Genomic DNA, 20164 nt, shown 5'->3' with positions numbered 1-20164 from the left:
GGGGGGGGGCGATGGAGTGCAGGCGAATTCTGTTTTGACGCGAGAGAGCGTCACACAGGCCGAACCCTTCCTAATCTGGATTAGAGTTTGTGTCTGGAGCAACCAGGTCTCTATCAATTCATTCTGCGTTCACACGACGTAGTCTACGTAGCGTCGAACGGCCGGTAGAGATTGGGTATTTAATAACGACTTCCTTTACTTTGACGCGCAGACGTGCCTTACCCTAGATAGAGTGTTAAAAAGCAGTTAACAAAAAAGATGGTCGATAACTCTGTAAAGTTAAATCAATATTTTGACCTATACCTACTGCAGTCGTAGGATTTATATTGCGCGTAGGCTACCCCAGCTGTCTCTCTCTAGCCTCCAGGAATCGAGCACGCTGCGTTCTGCAGTGCACTGCACCGCATCCACCAATCCAAACACTGGGATGCTGAGAGGATTTCATTCCCGCCGAGGTCCGTTACTTTTGTCCCACATGGAATTTTGGTAAATTATCTCCTTTTAAACTATATATTTTCCATATGAAATACTGGCATACTCAATGACGTACGCGTTATGCCTTAGCTGCAATGTTCTGCTTCTTTTAGAGAAAAAAAGAGCCGATAGTAATTTGCACATTTTTGATGATATTGCATAATACAATGGATGAAAACATGCATGCGTTGTAACTAGGACAAGAAATGTGAATAGTCATTGCCCGAAAAAGTCCAATCGAAGTGTAGCCTATGATACGCTACTCCGATGTATTCATAGATTTCAATTATGCCAAGTGGCTTTGATATTAATTATTATGCCAATTGATTCCAAGAAAATAATCATATTTTGTATAAACCAGCATCTCTCAGCACCTCCACCTGCAAGATTATTTTCAATAGTCTACTTTTAATCCTTATTTATGTATACTGGGCTACAGAAAAAGCCTGTAGGAGTTAGGGACCCATCTAATTGTACAATACAGTTTCTAAATTCGGTGAAGCAAGAGTTGCTTCAATGCTCAGACCTCCTTGATATAGCCTGTTGATGAAGATTGGTACCGAATTAATGAAGGTATCCATTTCAACCTCTGCTACCATACATCTATCCATTTCCATCGCCTACTTGCTTTGCTTAGTATGTATGGTCTATCATGTAAGCAATTTGACCACGGAGACCTTTTAAAGCACAATTAAATCCCTAACAGAAGAAATGAATGTCAAGGATAAACCATCAATTGTTATTTTTCATTATATTCAAACATTAGCTATGATCCGTTTTTTTGTTCTGACGGCCTCAGTGAAACCAAAATTTGGTTCCTTATGTGTCCTTGTTTAGTGGTTGTTTTTTGGTGTTTGTTGTTGTATGAATTCACCTGTTGATCGGCAGTAGCAGCAGTCTGAAACGTTACACACCCAATTCTGTAATCAGTTGCACCGTTGTTCAGTGATATTCAGAGGCTTTTCCTCCTGTCCTCTCCTGGAGAAGTAGCAGCTTGGATCTGACAACGCTGAACCCTCACTTTAGATAATTAAAACAATCAGGGAATGGGAATCCACTCTGAGTTTGAGTCTGTTTTAACATATTGGTCTGTAATCATCACAACACACGTTCATCATGACTGAATAAATACATACATGTACATACATGACTATGTTCTTGTACGTGACACCGCTGGTTTGTGTGTGCCATGCTGTGATGTAAACCATGACAGCAGGACTGTGTTTCTGTGATAGATCTAAACCAATTAATTGACTTGTCTTGTCTTATCCTATTGATTTATGTACTTGCAGTCACAATTTCCTTGTCTTAATCCCCTTTATTGTGGAGGATTAAGGGTAAGCCAGTCTCATTCTGGACCATACCAGAGTCTAACACTATCCCTCAACCAAGCAACATTGCTAGCCTCAGTAAAATGTACTTTTTACAAAGAAAAACAGGCCAGGTAAAGCTTTGTGTGGTGACTCCTGAAGTCCTGTATACCTGATTTCCCTACGGGAGTTTCAGGTTTCTTGATGCCAAAGGCTCGTTGGACAGTGTTTGTGACATTTGTGGTTGCTTGTCCATGTATTCGTTTGTGTTTTGTGAAATTGTACACAACCGCACGTTTGTGTGTCTGTATGTGTGTGTGTGTGTGTGTGTGTGTGTGTGTGTGTGTGTGTGTGTGTGTGTGTGTGTGTGTGTGTGTGTGTGTGTGTGTGTGTGTGTGTGTGTGTGTGTGTGTTTTTCATTATATTCTCTACAAGGCAAGGCCTATCCCAATCCGATCATGGCTTTATTGAGAATAACTAAACTAAATGTTTTGACAATATTTTGTGCACACTGCTGTGCACAAAACAATATGTATGTTTCCTGGCTTAAGACGTCCTTTTCTATGATCCCTAAATTTCAAGTGCTTTATTATCACATTCAACAGAATGCTCAGTGTTATACATTCTAGTAAAATCTTGTATGTTATTGCTAGAATCCAAATGGACATTACAGGTAGGAATTTACTACAATTCAATAGTGCACAGAGGATTCTTCACCTGTGTGACCTTGCAAAAAATAATAAACCACCTAGCCGTTGCCAATTCTCCTACTCCTATTGTCCCTGCGTTTACAGTCCTGGTCAGGTTGTCCCACTTCAAAGATATTCTGGTCAGGATCATGTCAGCTAATTAAAGATTACGGGCCGTAGGCCTATGATTGACCTTGACTGTGGGATTACTGCAACGGTGGTGCTCTGCGCTCTCCTACTTCTCAGATGGTTCTAGAGATAGGAGAGAGATTGTCGAAGTAGGTTCTGCTCCTCTTGCGTCTTGGTTGGAGCCGGGACAAGCAGATACATGTATGCACATATTTTCTTTGTTCCTTGTTATCGTCTTTCAAAGGGTGAACCCTGGCCTTTGGAAGAAATGACAACAATGAAAGAAAGACTGATTAAGAAAGTGATAAAATACACAAAAAGATAGGGAAAATGACAGGGCTGTGAGGATATCCATGTTAACGAATAGGTGGAGATATCAGAAAAAAGGCGAGAAAATATAAAAGCAAAGGACGGAAACATTGGAGAGAGCATGAGGGAGAAAATGTGGGAGTAATGATAAAGAGCAAAAAGGCGTAAAGATTTGGCTGAAGACTAATTTGCAATGTTAGTTGAATAGTGTGAGAGGAGAAAGCTGTGACTAACAAAGGAGACATTAAAACCCAGAGACACATGGTCATCCCTCTATCGATATTGTCATATTTTTTACTTTTTCTTTTGCATTGTCCATTTTGTTTAGCATTTCATATTTTTGTCTAGTTTTTGCCCCAGTTCCATTTATCAATCATCAATATATATATATATATATATATATATATATATATATATATTTAAGCAATAGATCACGCCAGGCTGTGGTATGTGCTCATTATACCACTGTTAAGGGGCGTTGTCCGGCCCCAACGCGCAGCGGAGGGCCGGCGACCCCCTTCACAGTGGTATAATGAGCACATGCCACTGACTGAAGTGATCTATTGCTTTTATACAACGGTTACTGTTATGGCGAAACGAAAGTCATAGACACACTACATTTAAAAAGAAACCAAGAAAGTCAAAGTAACCTTTTTATTAAAGACTACCAAAAAGTAGTCCCTCCTGGCTGCCGCTATGAATCGACGGTCGCTATGCAACACACTTTAGCGTCCCTCCGAGAGAAGGCTCCGATAGAGCGGTTCGCCGGCAATTTATCCTATGGAGCAGTTCACTCGCCGATTTTAGGCTTCAGTGAACGGTGCTATTGCTTTTATACAACTGTTAAAATTATGGCAAAATGACTCCACACACACACACTAGTAAAAATACGGTTGTATTCTTTGACACTTTCCACTTCAAGGCGCGGAGTGATACTTTCACAAAATGATTGGGCGTCATAGCAGTTATGTATACGCTCATTATACAACAGTTAGGAACCAATCAGATCGCTGGATTCAGGCCCCCCGTTGTATAAATATATATATACAGTATATAGCATACATTTTTACATTAGGCATCTCATTACTCATTCTAATGTTGTATGCCATGGCATTTTTTTTCAACTAACAGCAGACAATCTCAACTTTTCCCTTTACCCAAGTGTTCGTTCTCAATGAACTGAAGTTGAGGAGCGAGAACGTTCCAGAATACACTTGAATTTACTTGAAGCTGCCCTTGGATATTAGCGCCATGAGCCCCGACGTGTCTCACTCCACAGGAGACAACTGCCTTGGTCTCTTGTCCCGAGCCTCACCATAGCCACCATATGACAGACAGCATGGAGGAGAGCAAGCTCATCTTCAGCCTGGACTGTCATGAGGAGGGCCCTGTTGTGGCCTTCTCCAGGGACAAGCCCAGAGCCTCGGGCGGTACCCTCAGCCGGAGCGACCTCAGCCTGGGGATGGATCTGGGCTCAGATTCCTCCGGCCAAAGACAGTGGACCCAGGGCTTCCACATACCACACTCGCCCTCCTCCCCGGGCTCCCTGGCTGACCTCTCCACCTCCTCCGAAGACCTCCCCATGTCCAGCCAACTGGTGAAGTCCTCCTCCACCGAGCTGGAGAACAGAGTGAGCCATTCGGCGAGAGCCAAGCCGTTGCTCAGCCTGGTCAAGTCCCTGTCCACTGAGATCTCCTACCGCGGCGAACCCGAGGTCAACCTCTCCAAGTCGGACTCCAAGCTCCACATGCACCCCTGGAAGCAGCTCACCCAGCACCGGATCCCGGAGGCCCAGCCCAGAGCAGGTGGTGCGGGCGAGGGGGACATCTGGGGGGCCGGGTCCTCCTCCGCAGGCAGCACGTCACCCACGGAGTCCCGGGGGAGCTCCCTGATCGCCGAGCTGGAGGACACGCGGAGGAAGTTCTCCGAGGCCATGCAGGACCCCATGAGCATGTTTAGTAAGATGATGGGAGATGAGTGTTCTTCCTCTGGCAGCCCCAAGCAGGGCAGGGCATCAGGGGCCGGGGACCCCCCCGCCTCCCACGGGGCCGGGGGCGGCAGCCCCATCAACAGCGAGGATGCTGCCGCAGACGCCCAGCTCAGGTTTCGGAGACGAACGACCGACGAGCAGAGGGGAGTCTGCGCCTCACCGCAGAGAAGGCCCTCAAAGGGCCCACGGAAACGCTCCCATTCGCCGGAGCCCCATGACGACAACAGGGACAGTCATTATGAAGTCTGCAAGTACAGAGACATGCCTCAAGTGGTGGAGCTCCAGGAGAGATCCAGAGGGGCGCATCGCGGGGAGTCCACCCAGCCTCGATGCACGGTGCCTGGGGCATCCATGCCTCGGTGTTGGCTCTTCGTAGTGGGCCTCTTGACCTTTGGGGTCTTTGTGCTGCCCCTGCCTTCCTATATAACGGGGCTTTCTGTCGGCGTAGCCTGTGGCTTTCTGTTGGGTCTAGTGGTGGTTTATCTGTTCACCCCACGACGACCAGCCGAAAGGAGGAACCGTTTGCACCCTTCACAAGAGCCCGGATCAGCAGAACTCGGGGAGACCCAGCTCCTAGAGGTAGGTGATGTAAAGAGTTCACATCTATCTATCTATCTATCTATCTATCTATCTATCTGTCTGTCTGTCTGTCTGTCTGTCTGTCTGTCTGTCTGTCTGTCTGTCTGTCTGTCTGTCTGTCTGTCTGTCTGTCCGCCTGTCCGTCTGTCCGTCTATCCGTCTATCCGTCTATCCGTCTATCCGTCTATCTCTCTATCCGTCTATCTCTCTATCTGTCTATCTGTCTATCTGTCTATCTGTCTATCCATCTATCCGTCTATCTCTCTATCCGTCTATCTGTCTATCTCTCTATCTGCCTATCCGTCTATCTGTCTATCCGTCTATCTGTCTATCCATCTATCTATCTATCTGTCAATCTCTCTTGCTGTCTATCTGTCTTTCTTTCTGTCTGTCTGGCTTAATCCGTCACAAATGATCCCACACACACACACACACACACACGCACACACATACACACACTCCGACACAACAACACCTAACTTGCGTGGGGACAAATACTGTATAATTGATTAGTGCTGAGATACTTGCTTTGTAAACTACCTGCACATATTATAAGCCAACAGAAACCTATAATAATGGGCTTTATAAAATCGCCTCTCCTGTGGCACTCAGGGTTAGGGGTTTAGTGGGACAGAGAGTGTAACAGCAGGAGGTGAATTGTTTGAAAGACAAGTACCCCAGTGTTAAAGGAAATCTTACAGAGACTGTAGTCTGCAATGTCTCGTGTTTCCTCTCCCACTCCGCTGTACTGTCACCACAAGTGTTTTGTTTATATTTGTATTTTTCAGTTTGAATTGTTTTTTTTCTTCAGTTTTACTTATTTTGGGATGTAAGGATGATGTAGTTTAATTCTAAAGTGTTGCTAATATCACCAAACCTATCTTTATTCAGAATATATTTAAGATTTGATAAAGATATTGTTGTGTTTATTTTGGTGTGAATCTGTCATGTAGCTCCTAAATATGTGTGTATTGTGTGTCATGCCTTTAGTCTGTATTTAAGTGTTTCGTAAAAGCCTAAATACATTATTATCATTAGTATTTTTATTTTCTGGATTGTATTCATTCAGCTAACCACGCCGCTGTACCTTTGTGTTCATGAACACATTGCCTGTGATTCCCAGGGCTGGATGAATGAAATCCAGGGCTATGACCCTGAGACCTTCCAGCCGTCCCTCACCAGCTCTGTTTATGCCACGCTGGAGGGCAGCCGCCTACGGCTGGCCTACCCCCGTGCCAGCATCCCCCGCAGGGCTGCCTTTGACGAGACCCCCCCTGAGGTTGTGTTTGTACGCTCGCGCACCTATCAACTAGCGGACTGCAAGGTCAGTGTGCCAGAGTATGTGGCTACAAAGACCCGTACACGTACGCACGTACACACACAAAAACAAACACACACACACACACACACACACACACACACACACACCTGCACATGCATAGGTTTTCATGCCCACGTATGCATACAGACACACACACACACATACAAACAAACAAACACATGTGGACACACACAAACACACATGTAGGCATGCACACACATGCTAGCACACGCACACACACACACACACACACACACACACACACACAAACCCATAAAGCAATGATTCCCAGAGGAAGATATGGGTTATGTGGGCAATTGACCAAAACAAAGAACCAGGAAGTTGATCGGCCGCCTGATCTCCTCTCTGCACTCACTTTGTCACATAACACAGAGGTGAAACCAAAAACTAAGGGGATTTTACCTGTGATGGCTGATATTTGCTTCTTATTTGCATGGCTGAGGTTGCCTGGAATGGAAGCATTTCATGGCCATCCATTAATGACTTCTATTGGTGGTTCTCTTATGCAACAAATACATCATAACCTTGAACATCTCAGGGTTTTCTGGGGCGAGGTGTGAAAGAGTCAAGCAGAGTTTTCTTTATCAACACAGTAAGAGCGTTCAGCATCTCATCTCTTCATCTCTATCTAACTCAGGTGTCTCTGCTGCCCTCGGTGCTGGCCCGGAAGCGAGTGTGGAACAGGAAGTACCCCATATGTCTGGTCCTGGCTGAGGGTGTACAAGTGGAGGAGGAGGAGATCCTCCTCCCAGGATCAGAGGATGAGGAGCGGGCGACAGAGAAGCCAGACCTCGCGGAGCCTCACTCCCACGACACCCTCTACCTGTTTGGGCGGACTGGCCGGGAGAAGGAGGATTGGTTCCAGCACTTCCTCTCCGCCTCCAGGGCGTCCCGGCTCGACCGCAGTCCCAGCAGGGAGCAGTCTAAGGCGGGTACGTTGATGCGTTTCTGCCGACGAGTTGGAGATGGGTTTACGATGGTTGAAAGATGAGTGTGCACAAACTCAGGCCAGCAAAGAAGCCAACTTTAGAAGCCGGGTTATACAGAAAACTGTAGTAGTGTGCAATCTAAATGTCTGATACAGCGACAAGATTAATGGATTCGACCAATTACCCAAATTAAATATGAATGAATGAACTGGGTTTTTTGAGTTTAACCTCCACTACACCATAGATGTAGCCTGGTCCTACCAGACTCTTGTACTTCATTTCATTTGCGCAGAGAGTCTCTCCATTGACAAACGTTAACTCACTTGAAGGCGGGTGCCTGTTGGAGTTTAAAAGTATTGAATCTGCCCAATGCAACTCTGGATCTGCCATAACCAAACTCTAACATTTGACTACAACTGCAACTAGCGCACAACCTCAACATCGTTGTTCTCAGCCACTCCCTATGTTTTCTGATTGGTCGGCAAAATTTGGCCGGAGAAAACCTGTGAATATACCCCAAACCCAGACGTAGTACTGAAGGGAAATTAAAATTGAGCGGAAGTACGTAGGCGGGCGGTGCCAGGCTACCATAGACGTGGAGTAGATATAATATTATAATAATATGATAATATTAATCATTAATCATTTTCTGTTACTTTTTTTCCCTTTCATGGTTGTCGTTTCTCCATCAACCAGAAAACGTTGTAGGTGGGGATACTCTTGAAGAAGGAACAGATGAGTTGCCAGGGGCTCCAAAAGCAAAGGTCCCTTTGGATTACACCATGTACATGAGTCATCTCATTGGCCTGGACAGTGTAAGTCCCGCCCCTAGCCCCTGCCCTAGCGATCATGGGAGCCCAACGACAAGCAAGATGGTAAGTAAACCATTTATTATAGTTTATTAAAAAATATGTCCCAGAGCACATATTGAAGTAAATAAATGATGCCCTACCGGAATTCCTGGCTATGAGGGGTATCAAAGTACATCTTAAACGTTGTCTCAGAAGCACTGAGCCTTTTAGCAATTCTGATGTCCTACTTTATTACGCAACTGTCATTGATCTGACCCGATCAATGAACCGATCGATGACAGCTTAGTTGCATCGCACTGCTGGTTTTCCTGGCCTAGGATGCTGGCACAACTCACTCTGCTGACTAAAATCCCTCCTTATGTTTCGATATGTGATTACATTCTGGCATGGACATCGCTTCTTACCCCTTTTGAGAACGTAACTGTGATAAAGGGGTATTTAAATAATGTTGATTTGAATTATGACCTGCATTTCCTTTGTTTTGTATGATCCTGCTGAGCTCAACTGCATGGCAGAGCATGACAATAAATACCAGGGTTTAGGTTCCAGTCTACCAATTTTAGCTAGACAGGGGGTTTGACTCCCAGTCTAGCACTTGGGCCATCAATACTAAATATGCATTCCATCATTGTATTGGGAGACACATGGATAAAAGTGTTTATTTTATCATTGATCATTCAATGATTACTAATATATGTGTAATCAATGAATGGAAACCAAAGACAAGGATATTTGTTCGCTCCAGTCTGGCTTCATCCTGTCCTTTGCTGTCCTTTCCTTCTGCCCATCCAGTTATCTGCTGAGGAGTGCTTCTGCGAGGGGGCAGCCAAAGTCGAGGCTGGGGCTGAGTCTAATCCAGGGGGCTCCTTTGCCGAGGTTCATCCCGCCTGGGTCAACTCCCTGGTGGGCCGGATCTTCTGGGACTTTCTACGTGAGAAGTACTGGTCTGACAAAGTTGCCCACAAGATCCAGAAGAAGCTTTCCAAGATCAGGGTGACTAAGAGGAATGAATAGATGAAGTGATGGATGAATGGAAAGAGGAAGGGAGGGAGGAAGAGAGAGAATGAGAGGGGGGGGAGGGATGGATGGAGGGATGGAGGGATGGAGGGATGGTAGGAGGGAGGGAGGGAAAGAGGGAGGGATAGAAGGAGGGAGGGAAGGAGGGAGAGAGGAAGGGAGAGATGGAAAGATGAATTTATAGAAATGTGAATCAATGGATAGGTGTATTGGTAATTTGTGGATGGATGGATTGATTGACACGTGGATAGAGAGGTAGGTTGATGAATGGATGGCGGCTAGTTGGGAGGTATGTATGACAAGACAGAAGAGTATCCTCTCTGAAATATAAATGTGCTATTATCATGATCATAATACCTAACAGTATATAGTTTGTTTCCGTCGTCCTCAATCGCTCGATTCAACAATACATTTTGGCACTTTTTACTCCCGGATCAGACCGCAGAAAAAGCCTTGGACTTTCCTATCGCCAACATGCCTCTGTATTCGGATATCTCAGGCACGGAGACTGGGAAATGCACAGACTGCACCAAACTGCAACAAACATCGGCTTTATTTGAAACGAGACTAGCAGCATTAGAAAAATTTAAAGGACTCCTACAGGATACAGTGCCGATGGGTGAGTTTGCTGAGCTCACTCAGATACAGCAAGATGATCAAAGTTACACTGTATCCTTCCCGAAGCTGGACAAGAGAGAGACAGTTCCAGCTGCGTCTCACTGGCACAGAGTCGGCGCTAAGCCAAAACAACATACCAAAGTGAATCAACAAGTTCACTCAACGCCAAATGCTAAGCTACCCAAAGCTAAAGTTACATGTATTAGCCGGATTAGCCTGTCACTGAAATTAACCCTGCCACTGAAGAACCGGTTCCTGCCACTTCAAGAGTCCACGAATGCGCCTGCCACCCATGCACCCCTGAGCCCCGAGATGCGTCCGGACGGCCAGTGCGGACAGAGACGGAACAATAACCAGTCGCCATTGAGGCGAGCTGCGCATGCCTCGGCCACCTGTGCACCCCTGACACCTGAAATGTGTCCGGACAGATGGTACGGACAGAGATTGAACCACCAGTCGCCACGGAGGCGGGCTGCGCATGTGTCTGCCACCGTCCAACAAGGGCCCATCTCAGAGAAAGCAGATGAACCAGACACTCTGATTAAAGGAGACTCAACCATCAAGGATATAACCGGTAAGAAGATCAAAACATGCATCTTCCCATATGGAATGGTTAGTGATATCAACCATAAACTAGCCAAAATCATATTGGAAAACCCCAAAATCTCACAGATTATTGTGCATGCAGGATTTAATGATATTCTAAGAGAACAGTCAGAACTTCTGAAGAGGGATTACACTGATCTATTGGATACACTGGACAAAATACACATCAAGTCATTCATCAGTGGACCCATACCAGCAGTTGACAGGTGAATAAACAGATTCAGTCGTCTACTTGCACTGAATACATGGCTTTCCAGAGTCTGCAATGAAAGAGGAAGGGGCTTTATTGACAATTTCAACTTATTCTGGGGGCGCAAATATCTTTTCAGAGCAGATGGCCTACACCCAAACAGGTTAGGCTCAAAACTGTTGAGGGACAATCTTCTTTTCTCGCTTTCCCACAAATCTCCATGGTCTGATGCACAGGCCACAATCAGAGCACAGGTTGAGAAGAAGCGAGACTACAGCCTCCCCCACACATCTACTCTGCCACTATCTGACACACAGATAGAAAACAGCCCACAGACCTTGCCATGGTCTGACGCACAGGCCACAATCAGAGCACAGGTTGAGCTGCCACTATCTGACACACAGATAGCAGACAGCCCACAGACCTTGAAGAGAGACAACAGCCCGCCCGACGCCATCAAAGCTAAAGTTACATGTATCAGCCGGATTCCACTTCAAGAGTCCACGAACACGCCTGCCACCCATGCATCTCTGAGCCCCGAGATGCGTCCGGACGGACAGTGCGGACAGAGACGGAACAATAACCAGTCGCCATTGAGGCAAGCTGAGAAGAAGCGAGACTACAGCCTCCCCCACACATCTACTCTGCCACTACCTGACACACAGATACAGACCTTGAAGAGAGACAACAGCCCGCCCGACGCCATCAACACTGTGCCTTCCCCCATCGCTGATGCTGGCTTGGCGACGAACGACCACCCCCCTCCTCTGCATTCCCCCATCAACGATGACCTCCAGCCTCATCTCTCCCATAGCTATCTCTCCAGCCCCAATTTCTCCTCCCTTTGCGATTTTCCAGCCGAATATAAGAGACTGGAATATGAAATCACATGCTCGCATTTGATTTCTGAGACTCCGCGGGCTTAAGAGCCATTGGCTAGGAGGTCGAGGGGTGGGGCGATGACGTCATGGTTTGCTGTTTCAGTCGGTTTCAGGCGTACACACGAATCCAAAAGGAAATCGGGTAGATTTGAAACCACCTCCGAGTGTGGTTTCAGAAGTTTGCGGTTTCGGTCAGCGGATTCGCTGGCTTTGTGTGTACGGAAGGCCGAACCGTACAAGACCTTTGCGGTTTCGCCATGAAATCGGCTTTGTGTGAACGGGGCCTTAGACACACTGCTAACCTCACAAATCTCATATCTATTGCCTCCAAACCAAAAACAACCTTAAAGCCTATCAACAACACCATCAGGATGGCTCTACTTAATGTGAGGTCTCTTAATAACAAATCATTTTTAGTTAATGATTTTATTACCACTTCTAAACTGGATTTTATGTTTTTAACTGAAACATAGTTGGAACAAATTAACAGTGCAACCGTTCTAATAGAGGCAGCTCCTCCCAACTATAACTTTTTTGATGCATGTAGATCTGGAAAAAGAGGTGGAGGGGTTGCTGCTATATTTAAAAATGTATTTCAGGGGAAACAGATGTTATTTGGTGATTTTCCGTCATTCGAATACCTTAGTGCTGTATTGAAATGCTCCCCCAGAGTTCTCCTATTAATTATTTACAGGCCACCCACATATTCTGCAAATTTTTTCGATGACTTCACAGAGTTATTGTCTAGCATCTCCACATAATTTGACTGTCTAGTTATAACTGGTGACTTCATTTTCATACTGATGATTTGAATGACAAGTGTGCAAAAAAACTTTTTGCCATTTTGGACACATTTGAACTGTCTCAACATGTGAAAGAGGCTACTCATTGTAAGGGCCACACTCTAGACCTGGTTATCACAAAGGGCCTCAATGTTTCTGATCTCTCTGTGACTGATCCTTCCTTGTCTGACCACTTTTGTGTTTTCTTTAACATATCTTTTATTCCCGACATACAGACAAAATCAAACACTGTCAAAAAACGGTATATCAATGAAGATTCTAATGTACTTTTTAAAAAGGCCATCTCCTTGCTACCACCTCTAAACCCATGTTCTGCTGATGATCTTGTAGAAAACTTTAATTTGAAAATTTTGAAAGTCATAGATGTCATTGCACCTTATAAGGTTAAAACGATTTCTGGAAAGCAAAAGGCACCCTGGAGAAAAGCTGCTTCTGTAACAGCACAGAAAAAAGAATGCAGGAAGGTTGAACGCATCTGGCGTAAAACAAAACTTCATATTCACCATGATATCTATAAAGAGAGCCTCCATGCCTACAATTTAGACTTAAAAAATGCTAGAGAAACATTTTTCTCCAATATCATTAAAACCAACACTAATAATGCAAAAACCCTATTTGCAACTGTTGACAGACTGACCAACCCCCCAACAGAAATTCCACCTGATCTCCATTCCACGCAGAAATGCAATGAGTTTGCAGCTTTTTATATTGATAAAATTGAAGGTATCAGACGCGCCATCAATATCTCCACTTCAAACAAAAATGTTGGACTACCACCCTGTTCAGGCAAAAATTACGTGGCAAGGATGGCATGCTTTAATGTTATAGACTCTCAAAATCTTGTGGAAACTGTGACACAACTAAAGCCATCCACCTGTTGCCTTGATACTATACCTACCAACCTCTTTAAGAATGTTTTCGACTGCCTAGTAGTAGACATATTGCAGATAGTTAACAACTCTCTCCAGTCAGGCAATTTCCCAAAAGCTTTGAAAACTGCAGTTATTAAACCCCTTTTAAAAAAGCGGAGCCTAGATGCCTCTATTATTAACAACTACAGACCAATATCAAATCTACCCTTCATAAGTAAAATCCTTGAGAAAGTTGTCCTCCAGCAACTTAATCACTTCCTGGCATCAACCGGTTGCTATGACACCTTCCAATCAGGATTTCGACCCCTGCACAGCACTGAGACCGCCCTTATTAAAGTTGTAAACGACATTCGTCTTAACACAGACTCTGGCAAAACCTCAATACTAATGCTTCTTGACCTCAGTGCTGCATTCGACACTGTAGACCATACATTACTTCTGGAAAGGATAAAAAACGGGGTGGGGCTTTCAGGCACTGTCTTAAATTGGTTCAGGTCCTACCTACAAAATAGGAACTACTTTGTTTCCATTGGCGACTTTGTATCAGAATCAACCAACGTGACATGTGGAGTCCCACAAGGTTCGATCTTAGGACCCTCTTTATTCAACATCTACATGCTCCCACTAGGGCAAATCATGCAAAATAACAATATTGACCATCATTGCTATGCTGATGACACGCAAATCTATGTATCGCTATCACCAAATGACTATCGGCCCATAGATCTGCTGTGCCAGTGCATTTAGCAAGAGAAGGAATGGATGTGCCGAAATATCCTTCAACTAAATGAGGACAAAACAGAGATAAATGTATTTGGTTCTAAAATGGAAAGGCTTAAAGTAACCCAACACCTTCACTCTCTGTCCCTGAAAACCTCAATCAAAGCCAGAAATCTAGGGTTTATCATGGATTCAGATTTACATTTTGACAGTCACATCAAATCAGTTACAAAATCTGCATATTATCACCTTAAAAATGTAGCAAGACTTAGAGGGCTCATCCACCGAAGACTTACAAAAACTTGTACATGCCTTTATCACTAGTAAGCTTGATTACTGCAATGGTCTCCTTACAGGTCTCCCAAAACAAACTCTGAGGAAGCTTCAGCTTGTTCAGAATGCTGCTGCTAGAGTTCTAACAAAGACCAAAATTTGATCATATTACACCAATTCTGAAATCGTTACATTGGCTTCCTGTAGGTCAGAGAATTGATTTTAAAATCATGTTGCTTACCTATAAATCCTTACGTGGTTTAGGCCCAAAATATTTAACTGATATGCTTCCACTACATCAGCCTTTTAGACCACTAAGAAGCTCTGAGACCAATCGGTTAATTATCCCCAGAGTAAACACAAAACATGGGAAAGCAGGATTTAGTTACTACGCAACAAATAGCTGGAATAAACAAATAGCTGGAAGAATTTTATGCTTGCTATAAATCTTAAATACATTGCACTTTCTAAAAAGCTTTTTTAACTTTGACTTTATTTTCTATTTTAATACTAAAATGCCTTTTTAACTTTCTATTTTTTGCATATGTTTTTCTTTTACTTACCTATTATTTTATTTAATTGTATGACAATCTTTATATGTGAAGCACTTTGAGTCTGCCTTGTGTATGAAAAGTGCTATATAAATAAAGTTGCCTTGCCTTGCCTTCCCTATTATAGGCTAAAGGGATATATTTCACAGCACATTACAAACACTATGCATGTGTTATATGGATAAACATTTGACTATATGGTGTGGTCATCTGTGGTCTGAGCAGCAAATCCATTAAGGGAGGTCAGGGGGTCTGACAGCAGGCAGGTCCTATGTGTGTACGTGCAACCGAGTCTATTTGTGCACATTTTGTGTCTCTGAGTGATAGAAGCAGGGTGCTGATTGAGCACTCAGTCAGGCTCCGCAGGGTGGAGGTGGTGGTGCTGGTGGTGGAGGGGCTAGGGTTTTCTGCACCAAAGCATCACATTACTCTCTCTCTCTCTCTCTCTCTCTCTCTCTCTCTCTCTCTCTTTAAACACTTGGATGCACACACACATACACACACAATGAATAATAAGTGTGTCCTCCCTCACCTGTGTGTAGTTGCCGTACTTCATGAACGAGCTGACTCTGGCTGATCTCGACATGGGCACGTGTCTCCCTGAGGTCCTCAGCACCTCCAAGCCTTCCCTGGACCAAAGAGGTTTGTCTGTGTGTGTGTGTGTGTGTGTGTGTGTGTGTGTGTGTGTGTGTGTGTGTGTGTGTGTGTGTGTGTGTGTGTGTGTGTGTGTGTGTGTGTGTGTGTGTGTGTTCGGTGTGACCGTGATTTCACATGCTGCCTAATTGCTCAAGGATTAGCTTATGATTCTATATTTAGCAGAAGTGTTCTGTCTGCAAGTCTATAGACACATGAATGAACATGCCAATGCACAAACACACACACACACACACACACACACACACACACACACACACACACACACACACACACACACACACACACACACACACACACACACACACAAATGTACATGTGCACACAATACACAGGTACAAAATAACAGGCACATACATTATCTTCACTTCCTGTGGTCAGACCAGGCCATCATCATCTGTGTTTTGTTGACCGACCTGTCATGTTAAGCCCTGTCCATTGTTTCCCTCTCATTGGGATTAGACATCCTCTTAGCCTTGATTTAGCTAAGCTCAAAGTAACTCTACTGAGCTCATTACTCACCACTAATGGCCTAGTGGCTGGCTAGCCACCCCATGGCATCACAAACTAAAATTTTTGTTTCATGCAGGCTAGAATTTTGACATGCAGGCTTACAAATAAACATACAGTCTAACATTCCAGCATGAAGGCAAACAATTCAAAGTGGCAACTTTTTCCTTTCACTTTCACATTTTACGTTTTAAACACTCAAAATCTTAACCAGAGCAGCTTACGAAGGCTAACTTGCCTGGATATGCTAACAATACATGTGAGATTATTGCAGCCTTAAAGCCATTGATTCTCTCTCTCTCTTCGTCCTCTCTCCTCCGACCCCCCCTATGATCGCCATTGAGCCAGGTCTGTGGCTGGAGCTGGACGTGGCGTACATGGGTGGCCTTCAGATGACCCTTGAGACCAAGATGAACCTTTGTAAGCTGGGCAAGGAGGGCTGGGCCGAGGCCGACCGCATCCCAGAGACCTGCCAAGAAGGGTAATGCCCAATTATGTACATACAACTGCGTAGGAGGGGTGTTTTTAGTTGAGGAAGGGAGGAGAATGGGCGGTAGGGGGCAAGGGACTCTGTTCAGATGACTCTGAACAGAGTCACCTGTAAAGAGTCACTAGTGAGTCTTGATTCTCTCAGAGTCGCTGGGGATTCTCTGTGGTCCTGACGTGGGCAGGGAGCTTGTTCCACCACTGCGCGGCCATAACAGAGAAGACTTGTGACTTTGTTGTTCGAGCTATGTTTCCTCTTAGTGGTACCAGGCACACAGCTGAGGTAGTTGAGCGGAGAGGTCAAGCTGGCATACAGGTTATAGGGGAAGGTATTGGTTAGGCAACTTGCCCAGGACATAGGGGATCAAAACCAATACCTATCTGCGAGTCAATTACTCTAGTAAAGTAATTGTACTAATTTTACTATCTTGCCCCAGAATACATTTTTGCAACGTCAAACTTGAGTCGTGTGTGTGTCGGATTCTGTGGGTGTGATTGCTGGCATGCATTCATTTTTGTGTGCTTTTGTGTGTGTGTATTGCAGCTCTAAGCCAAGGGTGTGTGTCCTGGCTGATAGTGATGAAGAATCATCCAGCGCTGGGTCCTCTGACGAAGAGGACCTGCCACTGGCTGAACCACAAGGCTCACCAGGAGACAAAGGAGCTGCTACAGTGGGGGCTGATGGGTATAAATGCTATGCTAAAATGTCACATTGAAAGTGGAGAATAAATTTCAGTGAATCGTAAATCGTAACGTAAATAACACACTTTTCATTCAATTGATGACACACACACACACACGCACGCACGCACACACGCACGCACGCACGCACGCACACACACACACTTGACTGTAACACTGACTTGATTCAACCATTTCAACCATTATCAGCTTTAACAGCTCAGCTATACAAGCTATTTGTTTAACTTTACACTTTATTTGTATTTTTTTTTTACATTTTTTAAATGGTGTGCACGTTTACATAGTTTGCTCAATTTAGACTTTTGAACACTTTTCAAATCTTTTGACTTGATTTAAGCCATTCAATAGTTGTGTAGTAACGTACGTCAAATGTTACTATGTGGCTTTATTATTTTCAACCTCACACACATTCCAGCACTAACTGCAGTTTCTGCACGAAATGCATTTTGTATTTATAATTTGTTATTACATTTTCACTGTGACAAAAATGAATTATGAATGATTTTTTTTAAATTCCATTTAGATATCTTTTTAGTTCAAATATGAGTTAACATCTATAGATAATTTGGGTCATTTTTTAAGGCATGTTTGAATACATTTGTGTGCTAATGCAACAAAACGCTCATCCATAGGCACGCTGGGGGCAGCACGGGGAGGAAGATCCTGAGGTTTGTGGATAAAATAGCCAAGTCCAAGTACTTCCAGAAGGCCACGGAGAACGAGTATATCAAGAAGAAGATCGCAGAGGTGTCCAACATGCCTCTGATGCTCAGCGTGGAGGTTCTAGAACTCTCCGGGACCCTGGCCATCAACATTCCGCCACCCCCAACTGACAGAATATGGTAGGCTATAATATGCTATAATTTTTCCAGTGAACCCAAAACTGTTTTTTATTGATAATTTAGGCTTCAATTTTTTTAATATGCAATTTTGAGAAAACATGTTTTTGCTGACATGTTTCGCTTATGTCCCTGCAAACCAGAATGTTTTACTCTGCTCAGGACTCAAGTCCCGTTATTTTTTCTTGATGATGAAGTGCCTTTTGGCAGAACTTCGTTTGATCAAAACTGTTCCAGTCAATTAAACATTTATATTTAGTTTAATTTTGTCCCTGTGTTTCAGTTACTGTTGGTTTTGTTATTCCTTAAATCTAAGTAGCGAAAGCTTATTGGAAGAATTCCTTTAAAGAATTTATTTGTTTTCTTTGTGCCCTTTTTTATTGTATCTCTCTCTCTCTCTCTCTCTCTCTCTCTCTCTCTCTCTCTCTCTCTCTCTCTCTCTCTCTCTCTCTCTCTCTCTCTCTCTCTCTCTCTCTCTCTCTCTCTCTCTCTCTCTCTCTCTCTCTCTCTCTCTCTCTCTCTCTCTCTTCTTATTTTCTTTTTCTGTCTTCCAGGTACAGTTTCCGGGGCCCTCCCAGGCTGGACTTGCACGTGCGTCCTATGCTTGGAGAGCGTGAGGTCACCCTCACCCATGTCACCGAGTGGATCGAGAGGAAACTGCAGTGTGAGTTCCAGGTAAGACTATCAGCGGGCCTGGTTCTCTGTCTGTGTGTCCTTCTGTCCCCTCACTCTTTCCCAAAGTGTTAAGCAATAGCTTGATGGTGAAATTAAATAAGTGTAAAGAATCTTTTTAGGTACAAAACGACTATCTCTTTTTTTACTTTTTATTTAGACGAAAGCGACAGTTATTTATTTTAAATGTTTATAATAATAAAAAAAATATTATCTAAAATGCCGTGAAGGGACCGGTACGTTAGACATCTTTCTCAAGGACGTTGAGAGCTATTCTGCAGTGGGTATACATTGGAGCTCTAACCCAGAACCCCCAGAGACTTTCCTGACCCACTATTCTCTGTTCTACAGTAAAATATATGTACTCTTGTGTATTGATCCATTCTATATGGAATAAAACAACCTTTAAACTTCTCTCTAAAAATTATTTTTTTCCTCTAAACACTCATTGCGTCCTTCCCGTGCTTTCCACCCTGTACAGAAAGTGTTTGTGATGCCCAACATGGACGACCTCTACCTGCCCCTGATGACCCCTGGCGTGGACAACCCCCCTCCTTGCCAACCCTCCCCCGCTCAGCTCTCCTCGTCCCGCCAGTCCTCAGTGGACTCCCAGGAGTACATGTCTGAGTAGCAACGCCAACGGCGCGCAACTGGTCACCACAAGGATCTATTCATGAGCTAACACGGATTCCAGAATTTGATCTGAATCTAGGCATTCATTGCAAAGGAATGATGGAGCATCTGGAGTCCTTTCTCCTACTCGCTACGGACAAATGGACAGTTGGGAAGTTGAACAGGTGGACGGACAGCTGGCACACTATGTGTAGCCCGTTCAACTGTGAGAGGGTAGTACAGCGAGTGTTGTACAGTGTTGTAGTGCTCCCTACCGGCCGAGAACAGTAGCGCCGAACATGCATGACCCAAAGCACATCTCTTGAGTATTGCGAGGGCTGTGATCAACTTTTTACCATACATTTTTTAAATGTATATAAAAAAAAAAGACTTCTTGTGTCTTTATAGTTTATAGGAGTTTAAAAATTTGAACTGGGTGCACTGTATGACCTCACTCATAATGGAAAGTGTATGCTCTGTTATTTTGCTTGAATGCAATAACCCTTGGCTTGATGCATGTCATTTCTATGGACAGTGCCAATGCCTTGTCCTGCCCGGCTGAATCACAGACAAATAAAGAATGATGAATTATTTC

General features: G+C 44.2%; 1 protein-coding gene across 3 annotated transcripts; it reads left to right on the top strand.

Annotated features, from left to right (window-relative positions):
• Positions 1-106: 106 nt before the first annotated feature.
• On the top strand, positions 107-20160 carry LOC115557779 (testis-expressed protein 2). Of its 3 annotated transcripts, none has more exons than XM_030375890.1 (12): positions 107-455; positions 4074-5480; positions 6604-6804; positions 7460-7754; positions 8448-8626; positions 9356-9556; positions 15637-15736; positions 16607-16739; positions 17289-17429; positions 18079-18288; positions 18840-18960; positions 19439-20160. In XM_030375890.1, exons 2-12 carry the CDS (start codon positions 4239-4241, stop codon positions 19586-19588), a joined length of 2973 nt encoding a protein of 990 aa, XP_030231750.1. In that variant the 5' UTR covers positions 107-455; positions 4074-4238; the 3' UTR covers positions 19589-20160. The 3 variants fall into 3 exon arrangements, with proteins under 3 accessions (XP_030231750.1, XP_030231730.1, XP_030231740.1); XM_030375870.1 differs by having other exon boundaries at positions 107-486; XM_030375880.1 differs by lacking the exon at positions 107-455 and having other exon boundaries at positions 3914-5480.
• The last annotated feature ends 4 nt before the right edge of the window (positions 20161-20164 follow it).

Source organism: Gadus morhua, chromosome 2, assembly GCF_902167405.1.
Source record: "Gadus morhua chromosome 2, gadMor3.0, whole genome shotgun sequence".
NCBI classification, from domain to species: Eukaryota; Metazoa; Chordata; class Actinopteri; order Gadiformes; family Gadidae; genus Gadus; species Gadus morhua.
This window is presented reverse-complemented; position numbering and strand designations above follow the sequence as displayed.

Bases quoted from the DNA above. Each gene is read 5' to 3' on its own strand.
- LOC115557779 (XM_030375890.1), top strand. From the start codon at position 4,239: ATGACAGACAGCATGGAGGAGAGCAAGCTCATCTTCAGCCTGGACTGT. The intron at 9,557-15,636 runs GTGACTAAGAGG...ACCTGTGTGTAG, and splicing joins AGAAGCTTTCCAAGATCAGG to TTGCCGTACTTCATGAACGA. The intron at 16,740-17,288 runs GTAATGCCCAAT...TGTGTATTGCAG, and splicing joins CCAGAGACCTGCCAAGAAGG to CTCTAAGCCAAGGGTGTGTG.